Here is a 20,667-nt window from a genome sequence, read left to right as displayed (position 1 = left end):
ATTTATTATTATAAGTGATAATGATTTATGTGTTTAATAAATAATTTAAAATTAAAATATGGAATTAATTATGCACTCACATTTGACATTGGAGGAAAACTTGAAATTACCTACAATTTCATACCAATAATATGCTAAAAAATAATGATGTATTGATTATTTGGATTGGGGGATTTCCATTCCAAAAATCCTAATCACGTGAGAGTCACGTGCCTCGCAAGCGGGAAAATCTCACCGCGTAACAACTCCCAACAAAAAGTGGCGGGAACTCATTACGCTGCCACTCCACACACTTTCCACTCTCACTCCGCCTTTCTCTCCCTCCCAATTCCAATGAGCAACAACGCCTCCCGGAAGCGCGCGGCGCCGCCGTCGCAACCTCCACCGGCGAAGCAAGCCGTAATGACTCAGGAAGAAGAGTTCATGGACGAAGACGTGTTCTTAAACGAAACCCTCGTTTCCGAGGACGAAGAATCCCTCATTCTCCGCGACATCGAGCAGCGCCAGGCCCTCGCCAACCGCCTCTCCAAGTGGACCCGTCCTCCTCTCTCCGCCGACTACGTCGCCGGAACTCGTAGCGTCCGTGAGTGTTTTCCGTTAATTATTTCCCTTTTTCTTTGGTTCTAGGGTTTTGTTTTTCCGTCTTATTAGTGGAGTTTGATTGATTTGTGTTCTGTTTTTGGCTTTTAGTTTATCAGCAGCTGGAGATTGATTACGTGATTGGAGAGAGTCACAGGGAGTTGCTGCCGAACTCATCTGGACCTGCCGCCATTATCAGAATATTTGGAGTTACTAAGGAAGGTTTGATCGTGTTTCTGTTTTCTTCCATACTGCAAAATTTGGCTGCATAGACAATTGCAGATAAGCATTGCTGGTTTGTCTGCTTATAATCTTGCATGGCGTTGTAGGGAAGGAAGTAAAAAAGAATGCTTGCTTGAGGATGTAACGATTGACCGATTTAGAAATTAGAAACAAAACACTAGTAGTTGATGATACATTTGAGCGTTTCTGTTGTTGGGTTTCTATCAGTAAACCAGTCAGTTTGCTTTTAATTGGAGGAATGGATTAAACCTTTTGTTTTTTTTACTTGATCCACTTATCAACAAATTTGCCCCAAAAGTCTTATTAAAAGCATAATCAATAGATATAAATAAAAAATAATGTATGAAGTTTCATATATTAGTAGAAAACTAATAATCTATAAATATGTGAATTGTAGGCAATATATGATGCACGACTAACTACACAATTTCAGTCTGGGTTTCATAATTGAAAACTGAACCAAACTATATTTACGTAAAGGAAACCAAACTTATTTGTGTTTGTTTGGCCTTTTGATTGCCAAATTAAGATTTATCAACCTACACATATAGTTTGTTTGAGTCCAGATATGAAGTGACCAATGCTTCAGAAAGGGGCAAATTGATGCTCTGACAAACTTGTGCTGAATATATCTGGTATAGCTGAAATCAAACCCAACATCATGCTTGGATTTTACTTTCTTGAATACTCAGTTGCCTTCTTACATAATTCATGTTATGATTTTCCAATTACATTACATGTATGAATTTAAGTGCTCAGAAATAATCTGTTTTAATAGAACCAATCAAGTGTTTATTTGAAAAAGGTGGTGTAAAAATTATATATGATTATCATTGTACTTATGATTATGGTTCTCAAGTCAACCATGCAGTGCCTTACAGGAATTATATAATAAACATATTTTGTTTGTTTGTCAGGACACAGTGTTTGTTGCAATGTTCATGGGTTTGAACCATATTTCTACATTTGTTGCCCTCCTGGAATGGGTCCAGATGATATCTCCCATTTTCATCAAACTCTTGAGGTATCTAGTTTAGTATCTGAAAATACTTTCCTTTTTCCAGTTTTTAGTTTAGAAAAGGGAACAGGCTTCATTTTTTTATAACTTATGAACTGCTTTAATTTAGTATCTTTTGTGTCCTGTGATGCTTCAGGGAAGGATGAGAGAAGCCAATAGAAACAGTAATGTGGGAAAATTCATTCGCCGTATTGAAATGGTGCAGAGAAGGAGTATTATGTACTATCAGCAATCCAATTCCCAACCCTTTCTCAAAGTTGTAGTTGCACTCCCAACAATGGTTGCCAGCTGCCGTGGTAAACTTAGATATTTTCAGTAGACATTCTATTTTCCAGTATATTAATCTTCTTATCAAAACTCAGAGAAGTCCAGAATTACTTGAGTGATGTTTAAGCTACGTTCTTGGTTCTCATTGGCTGTACTTTTGATATTGTCATAGTATGGCCATGGCATACACTTTAGGTTGGTTAAGTGTTAAATTTTAGTGTCATGCATCTTGACACTAGTATGTTTGCATTTTTTGTTTTTACAGTTGTCTTTCTCTACAGCAATTACCTCATGCATCAACATTTCTTGCTAATATTTCAAAACTTGGCAGGTATTCTGGATAGGGGTATTCAACTTGATGGTTTAGGAATGAAGAGCTTCTTGACTTATGAAAGCAATGTACTTTTTGCCCTTCGCTTCATGATTGATTGCAACATAGTTGGTGGAAATTGGATTGAAATTCCAGCTGGAAAATATAAGAAAACAGTGAAAAGCTTGTCTTACTGCCAGTTAGAGTTTGATTGCTTGTATCCTCTTTCATGTGATAATATCTGTATAAATGGGCTGTGGGAATACCAAAATCTTTAGATTTTTCTGTTCTCCCCTTAACAGTGTTATAGGTATTCCGAATTGGTTAGTCATGCTCCAGAAGGGGAATATTCAAAGATGGCTCCATTTCGCATATTGAGTTTTGACATTGAGTGTGCTGGTCGTAAAGGTCATTTTCCTGAGCCTACCCAAGATCCTGTAATCCAGGTCCGTTGTTCTCTCTTTTCACACCTGCAAATTCAAGCACAAGTTTGGTTTTTTTTAACTGAAAATTCTCATTTCTTACAGATTGCTAATTTGGTTACTTTACAAGGAGAAGACCAGCCATTTATTCGTAATGTGATGACCCTTAAATCATGTTCTCCTATCGTTGGTGTTGATGTGATGTCATTTGAAACAGAAAGAGAAGTCCTGCTAGCTTGGAGGGTATTTCAATTGTGTGTTTAACCATGTTTATACTTAATAAGCATAATAATTTCAAGAAAACCCCCAAATTTGATTCGCCAGTCCCCCTAAATAAACTATTTTTTTATATGCTTGTTAAGTATCTGACATCTTGTATGCTTTGTCACATAGTATGATGTTTTGTAGTTCTTACAACTTGGTTAATGTTATTATATCATTTGTTTCTTACACCTGAATATCATGAGTCAATTTGATAATGTAACTGTTGAATGAATTATAATCCTTTCTCTATTATGCTTATAGTTTGATGGACGTGATTTTTTTATTGCAGGATTTAATTCGTGAAGTGGACCCGGATATTATTATTGGATACAACATCTGCAAATTTGACTTGCCATATCTTATTGAGGTGTTGACTTGACTTTGAGATTAAAACACTTAGAGTTGATAGCTGTAAGGTTTTGTTATTAAAATAAGGTTGTGTGCAAGTTGTTGTGGTTACTGTTCTAATATAGTTTAATTTCTTGTTGTCTTGTTTTCAGAGAGCTGCGAACCTGAAGATAGCAGAATTTCCAATTCTGGGTCGTATCAGGAACAGTAGAGTTCGAGTAAAGGATACAACTTTCTCATCAAGGTAAAGAGATACAGTCTTCTGTTGTGTACATGTTTTCTCTCATTATTTTTTTAGTAGTTGTATTCTGGTCGGTAGGTAGGTTGTGTATAGTTTCATCAATTTTAATGAAAATAGAAACTTGGTTTCTAAAGTAAATCCTGCACTCTATATCCTTAGCATTTTCTGAGTTTCGGAATTACTTTGTGTATGCTTTTATTTTCTGACTTTTCAATCATTTGACTATCTACCTTATCGATACTTGATGGTTTGGTAGGCAGTACGGGACCAGGGAAAGTAAAGAAGTTACAGTAGAAGGGAGAGTTCAGTTTGATTTACTCCAGGTTCTGTCAATATTGTTTTGCTTTAACTACCTTGTGCTTGGGCACACCGAGTTTATTGCTTAATAGGTTTATTTGTTTTGTTCTCATTTACAGGTTATGCAAAGAGACTACAAATTAAGTTCTTATTCACTGAATTCTGTGTCATCACACTTCCTTTCTGAGCAGGTAAAGTCATTCTTTTGGCATCATTTCAAGCAATTTTTTCCCCCTTTATTTTGTGTGCCTTGGCACAATGTTAAGGATATTGCCTTGTGACTTGGAGGTGATGTGTTCAAATCCTGTAAAGCTTCTCTGCTTGGGGTATAAGATTGTGTACATCTACCCTCCTTAGATCCCATTATGTGGGAGCCTTGTACATTGGGTCACCCTTTTATCTTTTTTTTTATTCCTTTATTTTCTCTTTCAAATACATCTGGGAAGTGGGAACTGTTAATGGGACTTAAATCATGGTTGGAAAGTACAAGTAACATCTTTATATTTATATACAAATATAAGATATTTATCTATTTATAATCATAGCTGTAGTTGCAGATTTACATGAATAAACTCATGATTTGATGTAAGCATTGGTCATGTTAGTTGGATTGTACAAGAGTCTACTATATTGGGAAAAACTCAAGTTCCACATTGGCTAGAGATAGTGCCAAGACAAAGTATATAAATGGAGGACAACCTTGAGCCTTATGAGCTAACTTTTGGGGTTGAGTTTGACCCAAACCCACATTCTAAGATGATATCAGAGTTTATCCTAGATCCATTAACGAACCACCCACCATATTATCCACGCACCAAACCTAAAAGTGTTAGGCGTGAGGGGGTGTATTGGAAAAAATCCAAGTCCCACATAGGCTAAAGATAATGCCAAGATAGAGTATATAAGTGAGGGACAACCTTTCCCCTATAAGATAACTTTTGGGGTTGAGTTAGGCGCAAATCCAAATTCTAATAGATTGCAATGGAGTTGTAATTTGATAGATATACATTTCAATTGGTCATTTTATTTGCTGTCTGTATGTTCCTATGTGTGTCTATGCACTTCTCCATTTGTGACCTATTTATATGCCTACCATTTTCTAAACAGCTTCTTTTGCTGGAATCTCGTCTTTGTTCTTGAAAGTTTTAGTGCATGTCAATTTATTGGCTTAGTCACTGCATGTTTGTATGTTACAGAAAGAGGATGTTCATCATTCAATTATATCCGATCTTCAGAATGGAAACGCAGAAACTAGGAGGCGCCTTGCTGTGTATTGTTTGAAGGTTTGTATTCTGGTTCTTTTATCTAGGGATGCTCTTTGTTGCTACCTTTCATCTAAATGATTATTGTCCAGTCTTTTTATGAAGTTCTCATTGGCCGGTAAACTTTATGGAGATGAACTAGTGGTTATAACTAGTTTGGAAGTCTCGATTGATGATGAAAATCATGATGTGATTGATAAGCACAACATTTTTGGTATGCATTGTATTTTTATGAAATGGCTCTGTTTCATCTATTTTTATGAAATGGAAGCAAGATAATTTTTAACTTCATTTTATTGACCATTTCTGCTACCTTTTTATGAGGCCTTAGTTTTTCAAGATCACCTAACAATTTGACAAGATTTGCTCAAATATATTTTTCTCAATGCTAATACCCAATAGGTTCAATAATTTTTTAACCTAAAATACTTAATAATGCATTTAGATTGAAAAAGTTGTAATGCTTGTTCTTTTACCTATTAAAGTGCTGTGTGTCAGATATTGTGAATCCATTATGGGTATATTACATGTGAAAAAAAACTAAGTGAAATAAATTGACCATTCAAAATTCATACTTTGCTTGTGTTAATGCAGGATGCATATCTCCCTCAGCGGCTTTTGGATAAATTGATGTTCATTTACAATTATGTGGAGATGGCTCGAGTAACAGGTGTCCCAATTTCTTTTCTACTTTCCAGAGGCCAAAGCATTAAAGTAAGCATTGAAGTTCCTTTTTCTTATCAATCATTAGAAAATAGAAATGCATAAAATGATTGATCATTGAATTTGTAGCAGTAATTGCTTGTTTTCTTCCTTTCCAGGTACTTTCTCAACTTCTTAGGAAGGCAAGACAGAGGAATCTGGTCATTCCTAATGCCAAACAGGCTGGGTCTGAACAAGGAACATTTGAAGGTGCCACTGTAAGTTCATTCTTTTCTTTTTCATATTCATTATTTTAAATGATTAATTGGCATTGATTCATAGATTCTTTCCACTTTCAATGTATGTACATGCATGTTTGCATGTGTATGGATCTTCCAATATGAAATGAAATATATTGCATTAGCTACCCAGTCATACAACTATTCTATGCCTTGTATTTTTTGAGAGTTTTATTTATATTTCATCCTCAAATTAGATTACATATTGAATTGACTCATGATGAAGGGAATTAGAAATTGAAAGGTTCTTTACTCCAAGCTTGCTTTGCATTAATGTTCTTAAATTCAAGAGCCTATGTAAACTTGTGGAGGGTTGTAAACTCATAAGACTACCTAACATTGAAATAATATTAAGAATACCTAATCACATATCCAAACAAAATAGATTACCATAATATCAAATCTATGAAACTAGAAATAGACAAATCACTACAATCCAATTATCCAAGAGGATCAAATGAACAAGGGCTTGAATCTTGTCACAGAACAAATGGGAATGCAAAGGTCGAATGGGCTTATCACTCTTAGAAGAAGTGACAGAGTTGGATAAAGGTGGAAAAAGATCACTGTAAGGATATTTAAGCTCATTGAAGATAACATCTTTGGAAACATATAATTTGCCATTAGGAGAGAGACACTTGTAACCTTTGTGAGAAGTGGAATAACCAAGGAACAAGCACTCATGTGACCTGAAATCAACAAGGTGAATCATGCGTGTCTCATGCGTGAGCAGTAGTGCCTCTACTTCTCCAATCAGAAGTGGTTCAAACTTACTTTCAATCACTGAGATCACTGGACTGTACTCCTCTGGAAGGCCTTCAAGAATCGCGTCAAGGTGTTCATGCGGAAGAATAGGATCTCCACACGATCCAAGCTCGACTATACATTTGGTGCGCAAAAGAAACTCACATTGTTTTCTGCTCAAGCATTGTAGTTCTGAGTTTGTTCGAAGTATTCTAGCTTTCGCACGTGTTTGCTTTTGAAAATACTCATGGATCTGCTCCCAAAGCTGATATGAATGAACGCATTCAATAATTTGAGATAGGATTGAAACTGAAAGAGTCAATTGAAGCCACGAAAAGAGAATTTGATCTTGTTGTTCCCAATCAGTGTATGCTGGATTTTCATTTCCAGCTTCACAATCTGTCTCTATGAGAAAGCACATCGGGATCTGAGGACTTGCCACGAAATGCTGAAGTTTATGAGCCTTCATGACAGGTTCTACCTGTTGCCTTCATAGCAGGAAGTTAGAATCGTCTAACTTCTGAGAAATCTGATGAAAACAAGGAAGTAGCGGATGCGAAATTCAGATTTGTCGCCATGGATTGACCTCAAGCTCTGATACCATCATAGAGTTTGAGAGAGAGAAAAAGAAGAAGATGAAATATATTATTATTGATTCAAAATGAAAAGGTCAGTTACAAAACTGATTCTGTTTCCTTATTTATAGAGAAAACAAATATTGTTACACAAAACCTGACTAAGGCAGTTAACTAACCAAAGTTAGTTATTGCTCTAACAGAAATAATAGCTTCTAACAGAAAAATAGAAATAACAAAATCACAGCTGTCCTAACTGAATCATAACTGTTCTAACTGCTGCCCTAATTGAATCACAAAGTAAAACTTACTTAATACACTAATAGAGTTGAGTTGGCGTGATTTCTCAACCTGAAGTTGCAAACTTGTCAGACTTTACGAGTCAACTTCAAGTTTATCGACCATGCTTTGTATAATTTTCTCTTCTATATTCATGAAACAATATCTTTCGTATTTTTTGGTTAGATAGAAATGTGGATTCCGTATTTACACTTTACAGTTGGAACAAAGAACGACAATTGTGCCACCTAGTATTGCCTTTTTGATTTAGGGAAAGTAGGAAAAAAATAACTCTATCCTACTAATGACAAATATACAGTGAGATTTATTCTATTCACAAGAAAATGATTTTATTTCTTGATTGAAAAATAAAATGAACAAGGAGAAAGATCTCCTCCAAGGGTATCCCCTTAACAAGGGTTTCCCATTACTACTACATCAGAGATAAAGCTCAGTTCTCAATTGATACAAAACAGAATGTCACCATGATTGAGCTAAATCCCCTGTCCTTCCAGTCTCTCTAGCTAACTATTGAATTTTCTAACCATTGATACGTTTTTTACTCTGACTAGTAACTATTGATGTTTGGGAATCTCTAACAGCATGTTAGGCCTGAAATCAAGCTCAATCTTAAATGCCCTCTTGTTCTTCAGTTAATAAATGAAAAATTGAAAGAATTCTCAAATTTCAAGTATCTTTATGTATGGAGATCTACATAATATTATTGGAGTTAATGTTCTACACCTTTTCCTGTATTTGCCTTTTGGACGTTTCACTTGTCAAGCTGTGTTGCCTTTTGATGCATGCATTTTGAACTTTACAACTTGCAGGTATTGGAGGCAAGGGCTGGATTTTATGAAAAACCAATTGCTACTTTAGATTTTGCATCCTTGTATCCATCTATTATGATGGCCTATAATTTATGTTATTGCACTCTGGTAAATATTTCTTTTTTTTTTTAGTTTTTCCTTAAGCTTCTGAGTTTTGTTGTTTCTTTAAAAAAAATTATGAGTACTACTTTATTCATCAGTTTAGTTCAATTCGTATGGGGGTAACAATTGGTACTTTTTTTTTTTTTTGTTTTACTGTTCTTTAAGGTGACCCCTGAAGATGCTCGCAAGCTCAACATCCCTCCAGAGTCTGTGAACAGAACTCCATCGGGTGAAACATTTGTTAAATCAAATTTGCAGAAGGTATATTGCTTGCGCTTACTATTTCACTTTTTCCTTTAGGGCTCTATGCTAATTTCATTTTAGAGTTTAATGCTTATATGAAGTTGAGGCACTGATGTAACGAGAATAAATTTAGGGAATACTTCCTGAAATACTTGAAGAGCTATTAACAGCCCGTAAAAGGGCAAAAGCAGACTTAAAGGTATCCTTTCTGTACTTGTTGTGAAAATTGACTTTGGATTTGGATTATTGAACTGTCAGCTGTAGTGTTTGATTAATTAAAAATTCACTAACTGAGTTCTATATGTTATCTCTTCCTGTACATGATTTCTCTCCATATTTCTACTTCAGGAGGCAAAGGATCCCCTGGAGAAGGCAGTGCTAGATGGTAGACAGCTGGCCCTGAAGGTAAGCTGTGCATGCTATTGTTTTATGTCTTTTTTCCTTGTCCTTTCTCTTTTGATAGTTGTTCAGTTCTCTCCACTGCAAAGTGCGTACTGATAACTGCTAATTCTTGGTAACATTTTCGATTCCTATTTTCTTTTGGTCAGATTAGTGCAAATTCTGTTTATGGGTTTACAGGGGCCACCATTGGTCAGTTACCATGTTTAGAGATATCATCGAGTGTAACAAGCTATGGTATTGCTTTCATCTCTAAGTTTGTGTTGCCGTGTATTTCTAAAATTATCCCTTGTTGAATTGAAATAACATCTCCATTGAGTTCTTATTATTATGTGGATTGGATGCCTTGTTAAGGTCGACAAATGATTGAGCACACGAAAAAACTTGTGGAAGATAAATTTACGACACTTAATGGCTATGAACACAATGCCGAGGTATAATATTTAGAATTTTTCTTGTTTTGATGCTTGTCATGCTCTGAGGTTTCATTGGTTAGACAGTGAAGCTATCTTAGGTGTTTTTATTGGTCCTTATTACAGCATTTTGGCCTGGGGAATTTAACATTGAACCAACAATATAAAACTTTCTATCCTTGCCAATAAATTTTACACTTACTGTTATGCATCTGTTTTCCTAAATCTAATGTTGTCATATCTTATTTTCATGCTTTACTACCATAATCAATTAGCCAGATGACTTACAAAGTAATCTCATACTAGGTAATATATGGAGACACAGATTCAGTCATGGTACAATTTGGTGTTTCTGCTGTAGAAGAGGCTATGAACTTGGGGAGAGAAGCTGCTGAACATATTAGTGGAACTTTCACAAAAGTAACAATTCATTTTGTGTTTTATTTTTTTTCTTTAGTCTTTGTAAGTTTGAGACTTTTGTAAATAGCCTGTGTAAGTGATGAAATCCTGAACTTGAAACTGTTTTTATTTTCTCCAAACAATGAAGTAATGATTGATTCTTAAATCACTTTATTTTTTATTTAACACAAGAATTCAGTAAAGATGCCCCCTCCCCCGGGCTTGCAAAACAACATATTCTCAATTTGATTATTACAATCATTCCCCTATTTCTTCAAATATGGGACAACAATTTACATAGTTTTTCAAATAGTTCAGATTCAGCAATTATGCTATTATTTATGACATTCATTATTCATATACACATTAATTACAACTTTACAAAATTTGCTAGCTAGTTTAGTGGTAGTGTACAAAGAGATGAGGAGTAACACTGTAGTGGTCTTTGTACTTCAGGAACTTGCATCAATGTGTAACGTTATATGTTGATGCATTTATGGTCTTGGTCTGCATATTTTTCAAGTTTCTGCTTCAGCATCTCTAAACTTAATTCTATCAACCAATTAACAAAATATCAGAAAAGAAATCCTCAACTTAAATTTTCTAGAGACTTCATTCTTGTTTAAGTGTGTTTGAAGTCAACTAATTATTTTAATTTTTTACTTTGATTTGTCCTTACGTATTTGTTGTCATTTTGATTGTGAAGCCCATCAAACTAGAATTTGAGAAGGTTTACTATCCATATCTCCTGATTAGCAAGAAGAGATATGCTGGTTTGTTTTGGACAAAACCAGACAACTTTGACAAAATGGACACTAAAGGTAAACATTACTCTTTACCTTCTTGTTGCTTTGTTGAAGTGCCTCTTAAACTAAATATGCATTGAGCAGGTATTGAAACAGTTCGAAGAGACAATTGTTTATTGGTCAAAAACCTGGTGAACGATTGCCTTCACAAAATATTGATTGACAGGGACATTCCTGGGGCAGTCCAGTATGTCAAGAATGCAATTTCAGATCTTCTCATGAATCGTATGGACTTATCACTTCTGGTTATTACAAAGGTGGGAAGTCTATTGAATCTACAGACCACCTAATGGCCTTTATAGCTATTTGCTTTTTGTGGAGAATTCAGATATTTGATGCAAGTGCACTACCAAAATAATTCCTTTGAACTTGGCACTAACATGCTTGCTTTAGTAGGGTTTAACGAAGACAGGAGATGATTACGAAGTAAAGGCAGCTCATGTTGAACTTGCTGAAAGGATGCGCAAGGTTGGTTAGATAATCAAATGCATTGGTGGTTTTGTTTTCACCCATTTTAGTTTTTGGAAAAATGAGATTTTTTTGGCAAAGGAAAACAAGTCAGTTATAGTATATGATCTATATGTGCCAAAGCATGCAACCAAATATTAGAAAAAACCATGAATTATTTTTAATCTAGACGCTGGCATTCTATATTGTCTTTGCTCAGGTCCTGTAAGTTGATGTTTCTAATGTCTGGGAAGTTATTTATGGAACTATACAGTATTGTTACTGCTCTTAAGATTTATATTTATTGTTTTAGGCTTATTGAGCTTGTCATGTCTCAGTTCTTTGGGCCATAAATGTATTTTATTTGATTTTGTAATTGACAGCGAGATGCTGCCACTGCTCCAAATGTTGGAGACAGAGTACCATATGTTATTATTAAAGCTGCAAAAGGTGCAAAGGTAATACATGTCCCCCTCTTTTTTTGAAGTTTTTTAAACATTTGTTTAGATTTTCTCTAGACTAACGTGTAAGAAATCAGGCATATGAGAGATCAGAGGATCCTATCTATGTGCTAGAGAACAACATACCCATAGATCCTCATTACTATCTTGAGAATCAAATTAGCAAGGTTGGTTTATTAGTTTATTAGATGTTTTGAATTTCTCCAATGTTTTCTGCTATTTATTAGCTTCATTCATGTGCAGCCAATTCTGAGAATTTTTGAGCCAATTCTGAAGAATGCTAGCAAAGAGCTTCTCCATGGAAGTCATACAAGATCTATTTCTATTTCTACACCGTCAAACAGTGGCATATTGAGATTTGCTAAGAAACAGCTTACCTGCATTGGTTGTAAAGCTTTACTTGGGTATCATTTTTTTTTTCTCTTTTCATAGTGTTGTCTTGAGGCTCTAAGATTTTCCTGGTTGATTTTACTTTTATGTATTCCCTTTTTTGGTGTTTGCTTCATTATATTTTTGTAAATAAAAGATACACAGGAATTACAAAGCGCTAACAATTTATGCATTTGCTAACTTTTTCAATAGCTGGGTTTGCGTATTTGAGAGATTTTCTATTGACTTGAAATGTATAAGAAACATAGTGCAGCACTATATTATGGAATTATTATGAACCTTTCAAATTACCTACTTTAAGAATAAATGTGCTTTATGGAAGTGAACGTAAGACCCCAACAAAAAATAGCATGAATGTAATAGGGGTGAAACTCCTTCAGAGATTATGTTAATGAATATATGAGAACTTTTGGGCATCTCAGTGACATAGTTGGTTTAATTGAATTTCATATCCTCTGTAAATTTCTCTCCCTACTTTTCAATAATGTTTCTGTAGATACTACCTGTGAGATAGCATTTTGCACTGGAGGTGCCATTGATCTGTGTGCTATTATGAGACCTTGAAATCTTGGTGTGAGTTTCCTGGAGTATTTTATTATGGTTTTATCTTGAGCCTTAACAGGAAAACAAGATTCAACTTATATCTCCACTAGTAATGTACCTGATAATACTCAGGCCTTTTTTCTAAGACATTATTTGTATGTATTATGATACACAAGTATATCTCAGTTATACAAAGGCCTAATAATACTATTTTTGTTGCTTTTGGTTCAGCAAGGGTTATCACACTCTCTGTTCACATTGCAAAGGAAGGGAGGCTGAGCTGTACTGTAAAACAGTATCTCAAGGTAGGCATCTCTTGAGCTCTCTGTTCAATTTCCAATCGTTTTGTTGTACTGGATGGTTCCAGATGTTTTTTTATTGGATAAAACAAGTGGTGGTGTGACTGCAGTGTCTGAGCTGGAGATGCTTTTTGGGAGGTTGTGGACACAGTGTCAGGAGTGCCAAGGTTCACTTCATCAGGATGTTCTCTGCACCAGGTATGTTCATTCAGTTAAATATTATATCATTGAGGGATTGCTTGGGGGGCTAGAGTTCTCAGATTTTTGGTTTTAAGAGGCACAATATTTCAGTATTAAATTAATTAATCACATCCTGGAGTTACGGTGGTTTTACCCCCTTCTCCCTGGGTTTGTTTACTGTCCTGGCATAACATGCATCAACTTGGTTTCTTCTTACTCATGTCTTCCCATCTGCTTTTGTAGATTTCGTACAAGAACTTGTAATTTAGTTGTGGTTTCTCATTGTTAGTTCATTATCACTGATTTATCATGTACTATGGTGTTGCAGTCGGGATTGTCCAATTTTCTATCGACGAAAAAAGGCACAGAAAGATATGGGTGAAGCAAAGTTGCAATTGGACAGATGGAACTTCTAAGTTTTGCCAAGGTCTTTTTTTTCCCTCAATTTTCTTCCCCCTTTAGTCTTTTGCCTTCATAATTTTTTTTTCAGTCTTTTTTGTCTTCATAATGATTTAGTCAATGAATGACATGTAGGAATGTCACCCATTAATATATCCAATAATTGCAATACAAACAGCTGGAACATTTATCTTTTCGTCTCAGGAAGTTATAAAATATTTTATAAAATAAATAAAAAATTGAGGATTTATGAATTTTTAGTAAATCATAACTGGATATCTTGGTATCATTTTCTGTTAAGATTCTACACTTTTGGGTATTTACATCCACATGCACATGCATGTGCTCTACCTTGCATAATGTTCAGTTTTCAGAACTTTTATTTCAAATTTGCCCCAAATAAATCATATTTGAGTATTATGCCCTATCAATTTTCAACCATTACCATCAATCACCCCGATAGTTTCAAGTAATGCTTTTATAGAGAGTAAGAATGCTTCAGTAAAAATTGTTATTGTTGTTTTGTGTGAAAAAACGTTAGACATCAATCATTTTGGAAAGGAGGGAATATTATTTTTTTTAAAGAAAAGGAGGAAGTATTAGTGAACCCTGATATATATATACCATTCCTAGTTTGTTTATTGGGGTTGATATAAATAAATAAAAGTTACAATTGTAGGTATCATTAAATTTGCCAATTTTGGGAACTGAAGGAAAACCTCTGGTGATGATATCCTCCTACGACAAGCTCTTGTGACTATTTCTATTTCTGGAAGGAAATGCATGTAGCGAAGAGCCTAATTTCTTGCACGGTTTAGTTCAACATATGATTTTGCGAAATTTGGTTAATGTGCAGAATTTGACCTTGCGGATCTCTTCGAAACCAATGGACACAAATACAATCTGGTGTTTGCCACAATCCTGACATTTGTAATGTGAGTAAAAGCCCACAATTTGTTTACTGAAAGATTTGTGTGGAATCCTCAAATGATAGTTTTTAAGTTATCGGATGACATCAACCTGGTTCCAAGCAGTAACTGCTGAATTATTTTGATATTTAAAAAATTATCATTCGAGGATTTAGTCAGTTGATGCAAAGCAGTCTTTTGATATGGAAATGAGGGTATACTGTAACGTAAGGATATGTCAACGGGATGAGTTATAGATGTGAGGCGGTGTCTGTTACAAAAGGATATCCTAGTAATTGACGCGTGTTCTGATATTTTGGTGCATGATTAAATCAACAGTTTCACTCAGACAAGTCAGATTGCTAATAATTTAAAGATTTTAATTTTATAAATCATAAAAAAAATATTTCTAAACAAAGCTTGTTGATTGCTATAAACGTCCTTTTTGCTTCTACAAGCAAAATCAAACAGGCATTATTGGGTATTAAAAGAAAAAACAGGCATTATTGGTTTAGTTATCGGCAGTGTGAAAGGTATAGTGTATGAAAGGAATCTTTTTGACTCTTGGGTGATACAATGATCAACGAGGCTAGCAAGATTGAATTTCCACATGAAAAGGCTATAGCATACGGCATACCACTTTCATGAAATTGAATGAGGGTAAACTGGTTACATTTTTTTATCTTTCTTTTTTATTGTCAAAACAAATAAGCAAATATATAAAAAAGAAAATTCTCGTGTTGGTCATCTAAAATTACATATATCATTGTCCTCTATTAATCTAGTTTGTCAAATTAATTCTTCAAATGTTCTCTTCATCACCATTTTAGTTCTATTATCAAATTAGTCTCAATTTATTTTTGTCATCAAATCTGCCATCAAATTAATTTATTAATATATAGAGATATTATTCTATCGTATTGTTTTTTAATCCAGCTCTCCTTTTCTCTAAAAAAAGGAACCCAGCTCTCCTTTCAATATTTATCTCACCTAACAGGGTTACACACTTTCTTAAGTAAACTCACCTTTCGAAAAGCAAGAATTTTCAAAGTTTAGTTTGGATGAGTTTTCAAATAGGTATATTATGTTTTTGAAAAAAATAATGCGATTACTACTCCAAGAAGTTTTAGAAAGGCAATAGTGGCACATGTATTTGAACATGACCAACAAAAAATTCTCCATGACAAACGTAGCAAAGATTATACGTACGAGTCATTTGTCAAAAAAGAACACGACAGAGAAATAGATAAACCATGTAACCAGGTCACCCATCGAGTGGTTATAAGGTCACAACAAATGGAAGACAAGCTCAAACTTGATGTGAAAGGTACGATATAAAGAGGGGAGAAGGGATCTTGAATCTTACATTTCAGCGACTTTTAAACTCGGCTAAGTAACCATAACATATTGCAGTATTATAATGCTTTAATTATTCATTTAGTTTATATAAAAAAATTATTCATTTTAGTCTCAATCATACTATTTTTTAATCCCTTATTGTTTCTACACATCATTTTTTTTATCTCTTTTTTCTATGATCTAAACTCATACGAACTAAAAAAAATTATAAATAAAGACTAAAAGAGATTATTTTTAAATATAGGAACTAAAAAATGAATTTTATAGGAGACAAATATGTAATTAAACCAATTACAATTTATTGATCTGGTAAGTCTGTTTGTTTTTTTTTTTTTTTACACAAGCCTGTTTGGTTAAAACTAACATATTTTAGAAAATTTTAAAAAAATCTTATACTAAACCCTCTCTAAAAATGCTACTAGAATGTCAAAAAAATACTACTAGAAAATTGTTTGGTAATGTTAATTTATTACTATTGAAAGTTATCATATCACTTTAAAAAAAGAATTATATACTTATAAATATAATTTTTTTTACATATTTATCTAGTTATAACTCAGAATGTAAAATTATTTTACGATGTTAGTATATAAATATTAAATTCAAAGAATAATGTGACTTTTATAAACCTGAAATAATTTAATTATTTTTATTTAATTGATCATACATTTATCTTGGTAATCTAACTTTTTAAGATAATTACGATAAAAATTATTAAATCTAACATAGATAGGAATTTGTAACTGAATGATATTATAATTATTTTTAAGCTTTGAACAAATAGTGTATTTTCTCTTAATTTTAATCATTGATGATAAAATCTAATAGTAATTTTGTTATTTTCATTCTTACTAAATACGTCCTCTAACTCAAAATATATTTATAGTTTAAAAGTAGTTTTATTATTTAAATAAGATTAATTCATTTAGATACACTTCTAAAATTATATTGCAAAATCCATTTCACTCAACACAAGGCGTTCGGTGGTAGCTAACAACTCCAGCTAGTATTTGGTTGCAGTCTCAGTCATCATAAGATTCGCTCGTTCTTGTGTTTGTCTTGCCCTCTTTCCTTAACAAAGAAAAAACCAAACAAGATTAAAATTCATCCAAATCAGATCCCTTCCTTTGATTCTTGTGCTGTTCTCTGTCATTCGATTATGTTCTTTTCACCCTTCATTCCAATCTTGGGATTCTTAGCTCACTTCTTTTGCTTCATGTTTACAAATGCATGGCTTTCCTTAATCACCAAGTCACCACCATATTTATATTTCTTCGTGCTCGAAACGAGGATCTAAGTGTTCATCTCTCAACATGGCCATCACAGATTTTGTGTCCAAAAGGATGACATACACCTTGTTCTTGAACACTTGTTTCCTCCTTGTGATTTTTTCCTTCATGATTGTTCATTTCCACACCCCTGAAGTTGTGGTTGTGACCAAAATCTCTGCCTTTGATAACATCAAAGAGCAAGAGTGTGAGAGCTTAGACAGCTTAGGTGACTACAAAGCCAAGTGCTTGTACCTGAAATCCAATGACCCTTGTGCCTCTCAGGGCTATATTGATTATCTCTACCTTTTCTATTGCAAATTTGGGAAATTCCCTTCATTGGGTTACACCCTTTTGTTTCTTTGGCTCCTAGTTCTGTTTTATTTGTTGGCTAATACAACTTCTGAATACTTTTGTCCCTCCCTCGAAAGCCTTTCCAAGTTACTAAGGTTGTCTCCTACAATTGCTGGAGTCACCCTACTCTCTCTGGGCAATGGTGCCCCTGACGTTTTCTCTAGCCTTGTCTCCTTCCAAGAAACCGGGACACGCGACATCGGCTTCAACACGGTTCTCGGGGGTGTTTCCTTTGTGTCCTGTGTTGTGGTGGGGAGTGTGAGCATTGCAATACGTCAAAGTGGGGTTCAAGTTGCCAAGTCTGCGTTTATGAGAGATGCTTATTTTCTCCTTTTTGTTCTTCTGGCCTTGTTTGGTATTTTGATATATGGTAAGATCAATTTTCTTGGAGCAATTGGTTTTACTTTGATATATGTTGTGTATGTAGTTATTGTTTATGTCTCTTCTACCCGATGGAAGGAAGGTGATGGTGGTGATGATGAAAATGGTGATATTGGTATTTCACATTGTGAAGATGATTTGAATTTGAGTTTGAGTGTGCCTCTTCTTAATGATGTGAAGAAAGGACCAGTTGTATGTGTTGAAAATGGTGTTCAAGAATATGATTTTAATATCGAGAAAGATTACTGTTGTATGAGATATTCAATGTGTCGAGTGTCACTTCATGTTCTGGAAATGCCCCTTTACTTGCCAAGGAGATTGACAATTCCTGTTGTGTGCGAAGAGAGATGGTCAAAGGTGTATGCAGTTTCTTCAGTTACACTAGCTCCACTTCTCTTGTCTTTCCTGTGGTGGAGTCCTTACATTGTAAACAGTTTCTTCAGCAAGAACGTAATTGTTTATGGAATTGGAATCTTGTTTGGAACTATACTTGGTGTGATTGCATTTTTCACAACCAAAATGTCAGGGCCACCAAATAAGTGCTTATTTCCTTGGCTTGCAGGAGGGTTTGTAATGAGTGTGACATGGAGCTACATCATAGCTCAAGAGTTGGTAGGGTTGCTTGTTTCAATTGGCTACATATGCGGAATAAGTCCTTCAATGCTAGGGCTAACAGTTCTGGCTTGGGGGAACTCAATTGGGGATTTGATGACAAATTTAACAATGGCTTTAAATGGTGGACAAGATGGTGCTCAAGTAGCAATGTCAGGTTGCTATGCTGGTCCTATCTTCAATACCCTTATTGGTTTGGGCTTGTCTCTTGTAACTTGTACATGGTCAGAGTACCCTCAAGCTGTTGTGATCCCTAGAGACCCATATCTCTGGGAGACAATGGTGTTTTTGGTGGCTGGATTAGTTTGGGCACTTGTGGTGTTGATAAAAAGAGATATGAAGCTTGACGGACTCTTGGGAGGAGGACTTTTATCTGTTTACTTCCTTTCTCTGTTTATAAGGTTGATTCAGACAAAAGGGTCTCTCCAATAGTCCAATTTTTATGATTTGTTAGGCTGTGATTCTTAGTATTTTGAATATGACATGAGCCATGAAATTATGATCAGATTCATGTACCTATTAGCAAATGACATTATTTCTGTGGAACTAGATATGAAACTATTAGAGTACCCTCAAGCTGTTGTGATCCCTAGAGACCCATATCTCTGGGAGACAATGGTGTTTTTGGTGGCTGGATTAGTTTGGGCACTTGTGGTGTTGATAAAAAGAGATATGAAGCTTGACGGACTCTTGGGAGGAGGACTTTTATCTGTTTACTTCCTTTCTCTGTTTATAAGGTTGATTCAGACAAAAGGGTCTCTCCAATAGTCCAATTTTTATGATTTGTTAGGCTGTGATTCTTAGTATTTTGAATATGACATGAGCCATGAAATTATGATCAGATTCATGTACCTATTAGCAAATGACATTATTTCTGTGGAACTAGATATGAAACTATTATAGATAGGCAAAAATTTGCTACTTGTGTAATCCTCGTGTTCTTTTTGTACCTAGCTTTATTTGGATAATTGTCTTTCCTGTACTTACACTTCATTGAATGACAATTGAAATACAGTACTATCTTGAATTTGTTTAAATAGGTCTTCTGATCCATCCCATGCCTTGTATAATGTAGGATATAAGTTCAATGTTGTTTAGTTCAACTCATATGGATTGTATTTATAAAATCCCTCTACCAGAAGAGCATAATAGTGTTTTTTTGACTTCAAGACAATTGCATTTAAACTAGAGTAGTTTTGGATGAATTAATCAACCACTATACCACTGCCCATGTTTAATTAAGGATTAATACTTAGATACCTACCAAGCACCGTATGGAAGTTTCAAAGGGGTATCTAGCATCCACCGATACTACTGTGATATTTTTACAATCGTATTGTGATGCAATTGATATTGATAAATGATAAGATTTGTCTCCAAGTGTTTTGGTGAATTGAAGAGCGTGGCTGTTTTGTTGGGGAAGTCTTTGTTTTCTACTCAATCTTCTTTCTTTTCCCACAAAGTCACTGGTCTTAAAGATTACGTGATGAAATTGGCTAAGATAATAAATATCAATGGACAAAATCTGATGCCGACAACCGAAATAATGGAAGCAAAATGGCTCTGAAAAACTAAAGGCAGAAGTTGTAGATCAGAACCGTATGTGAAAGTTTATAGGATATAACATACTACCCCAATTTTGGGTAAAACCAGAATGTAGTCCTTTTTGTGTCAACTTCATTTGCTGATTTTTTTTTTAAAAAAAGTGTAAGTAAAACATTCTTTAAGAGGAGAAATTATTGTTGGGAGAAGGGAGAAGACAGTCCACTTTGGAGCACCAATGGATTGATCCGAGGTGATTAAAAATTTTATTGGCTAATAGGGATACTTTGTTGCAATCATATATATATATATATATATATATATATATATATATATAAAGCTTTCTTTAACACATCATTTAAATATTTTTTTTAATATTAGATGAAATTTATTAGAAATTATAAAATTATAAATGAAATTTATTAAATAAAAAGATCCAAAATTTTGTAAGTTATAATAAATTTTAATCAATAATCAAAATATATTTAAAAGAATACGTTAATGACGGTGTTGCTAGTATTTTTTATTTTTTTTATTATAAT

The 20,667-nt window shown here is 34.3% G+C and overlaps 2 protein-coding genes across 5 annotated transcripts; both read left to right on the top strand.

Annotated features, from left to right (window-relative positions):
- Positions 1–266: 266 nt before the first annotated feature.
- On the top strand, positions 267–14,784 carry LOC100817379 (DNA polymerase delta catalytic subunit). 3 transcript variants are annotated; one of them, XM_014776479.3, is made up of 31 exons: positions 267–583; positions 691–801; positions 1,740–1,846; positions 1,977–2,136; positions 2,439–2,634; positions 2,728–2,863; positions 2,945–3,082; positions 3,393–3,470; positions 3,604–3,695; positions 3,949–4,015; positions 4,109–4,180; positions 5,186–5,272; positions 5,846–5,965; positions 6,073–6,171; positions 8,621–8,728; positions 8,888–8,983; positions 9,099–9,164; positions 9,314–9,370; positions 9,514–9,601; positions 9,719–9,798; positions 10,084–10,197; positions 10,883–10,997; positions 11,067–11,239; positions 11,379–11,450; positions 11,813–11,887; positions 11,968–12,057; positions 12,134–12,294; positions 13,055–13,128; positions 13,233–13,320; positions 13,631–13,729; positions 14,558–14,784. In XM_014776479.3, the coding sequence occupies exons 1-30, from the start codon at positions 334–336 to the stop codon at positions 13,716–13,718; spliced, it is 3,258 nt and encodes a 1,085-aa protein (XP_014631965.1). In that variant the 5' UTR covers positions 267–333; the 3' UTR covers positions 13,719–13,729; positions 14,558–14,784. The 3 variants fall into 3 exon arrangements, 2 of the variants coding, with proteins under 2 accessions (XP_014631965.1, XP_014631964.1); XM_014776478.3 differs by having other exon boundaries at positions 14,381–14,784; XR_001388641.3 differs by lacking the exons at positions 11,968–12,057; positions 12,134–12,294; positions 13,055–13,128; ... (1 more) ...; positions 13,631–13,729; positions 14,558–14,784 and having other exon boundaries at positions 11,376–11,450; positions 11,813–11,879.
- A 2,144-nt stretch (positions 14,785–16,928) lies between these two features.
- On the top strand, positions 16,929–19,620 carry LOC100813848 (cation/calcium exchanger 2). Of its 2 annotated transcripts, XM_041016518.1 has the most exons (2): positions 16,929–18,865; positions 19,202–19,620. In XM_041016518.1, exons 1-2 carry the CDS (start codon positions 17,282–17,284, stop codon positions 19,349–19,351), a joined length of 1,734 nt encoding a protein of 577 aa, XP_040872452.1. In that variant the 5' UTR covers positions 16,929–17,281; the 3' UTR covers positions 19,352–19,620. The 2 variants fall into 2 exon arrangements, with proteins under 2 accessions (XP_040872452.1, XP_040872451.1); XM_041016517.1 differs by lacking the exon at positions 19,202–19,620 and having other exon boundaries at positions 16,930–19,141.
- The last annotated feature ends 1,047 nt before the right edge of the window (positions 19,621–20,667 follow it).

This window comes from Glycine max, chromosome 6 (assembly GCF_000004515.6).
Source record: "Glycine max cultivar Williams 82 chromosome 6, Glycine_max_v4.0, whole genome shotgun sequence".
NCBI lineage: Eukaryota > Viridiplantae > Streptophyta > Magnoliopsida > Fabales > Fabaceae > Glycine > Glycine max.
This window is presented reverse-complemented; position numbering and strand designations above follow the sequence as displayed.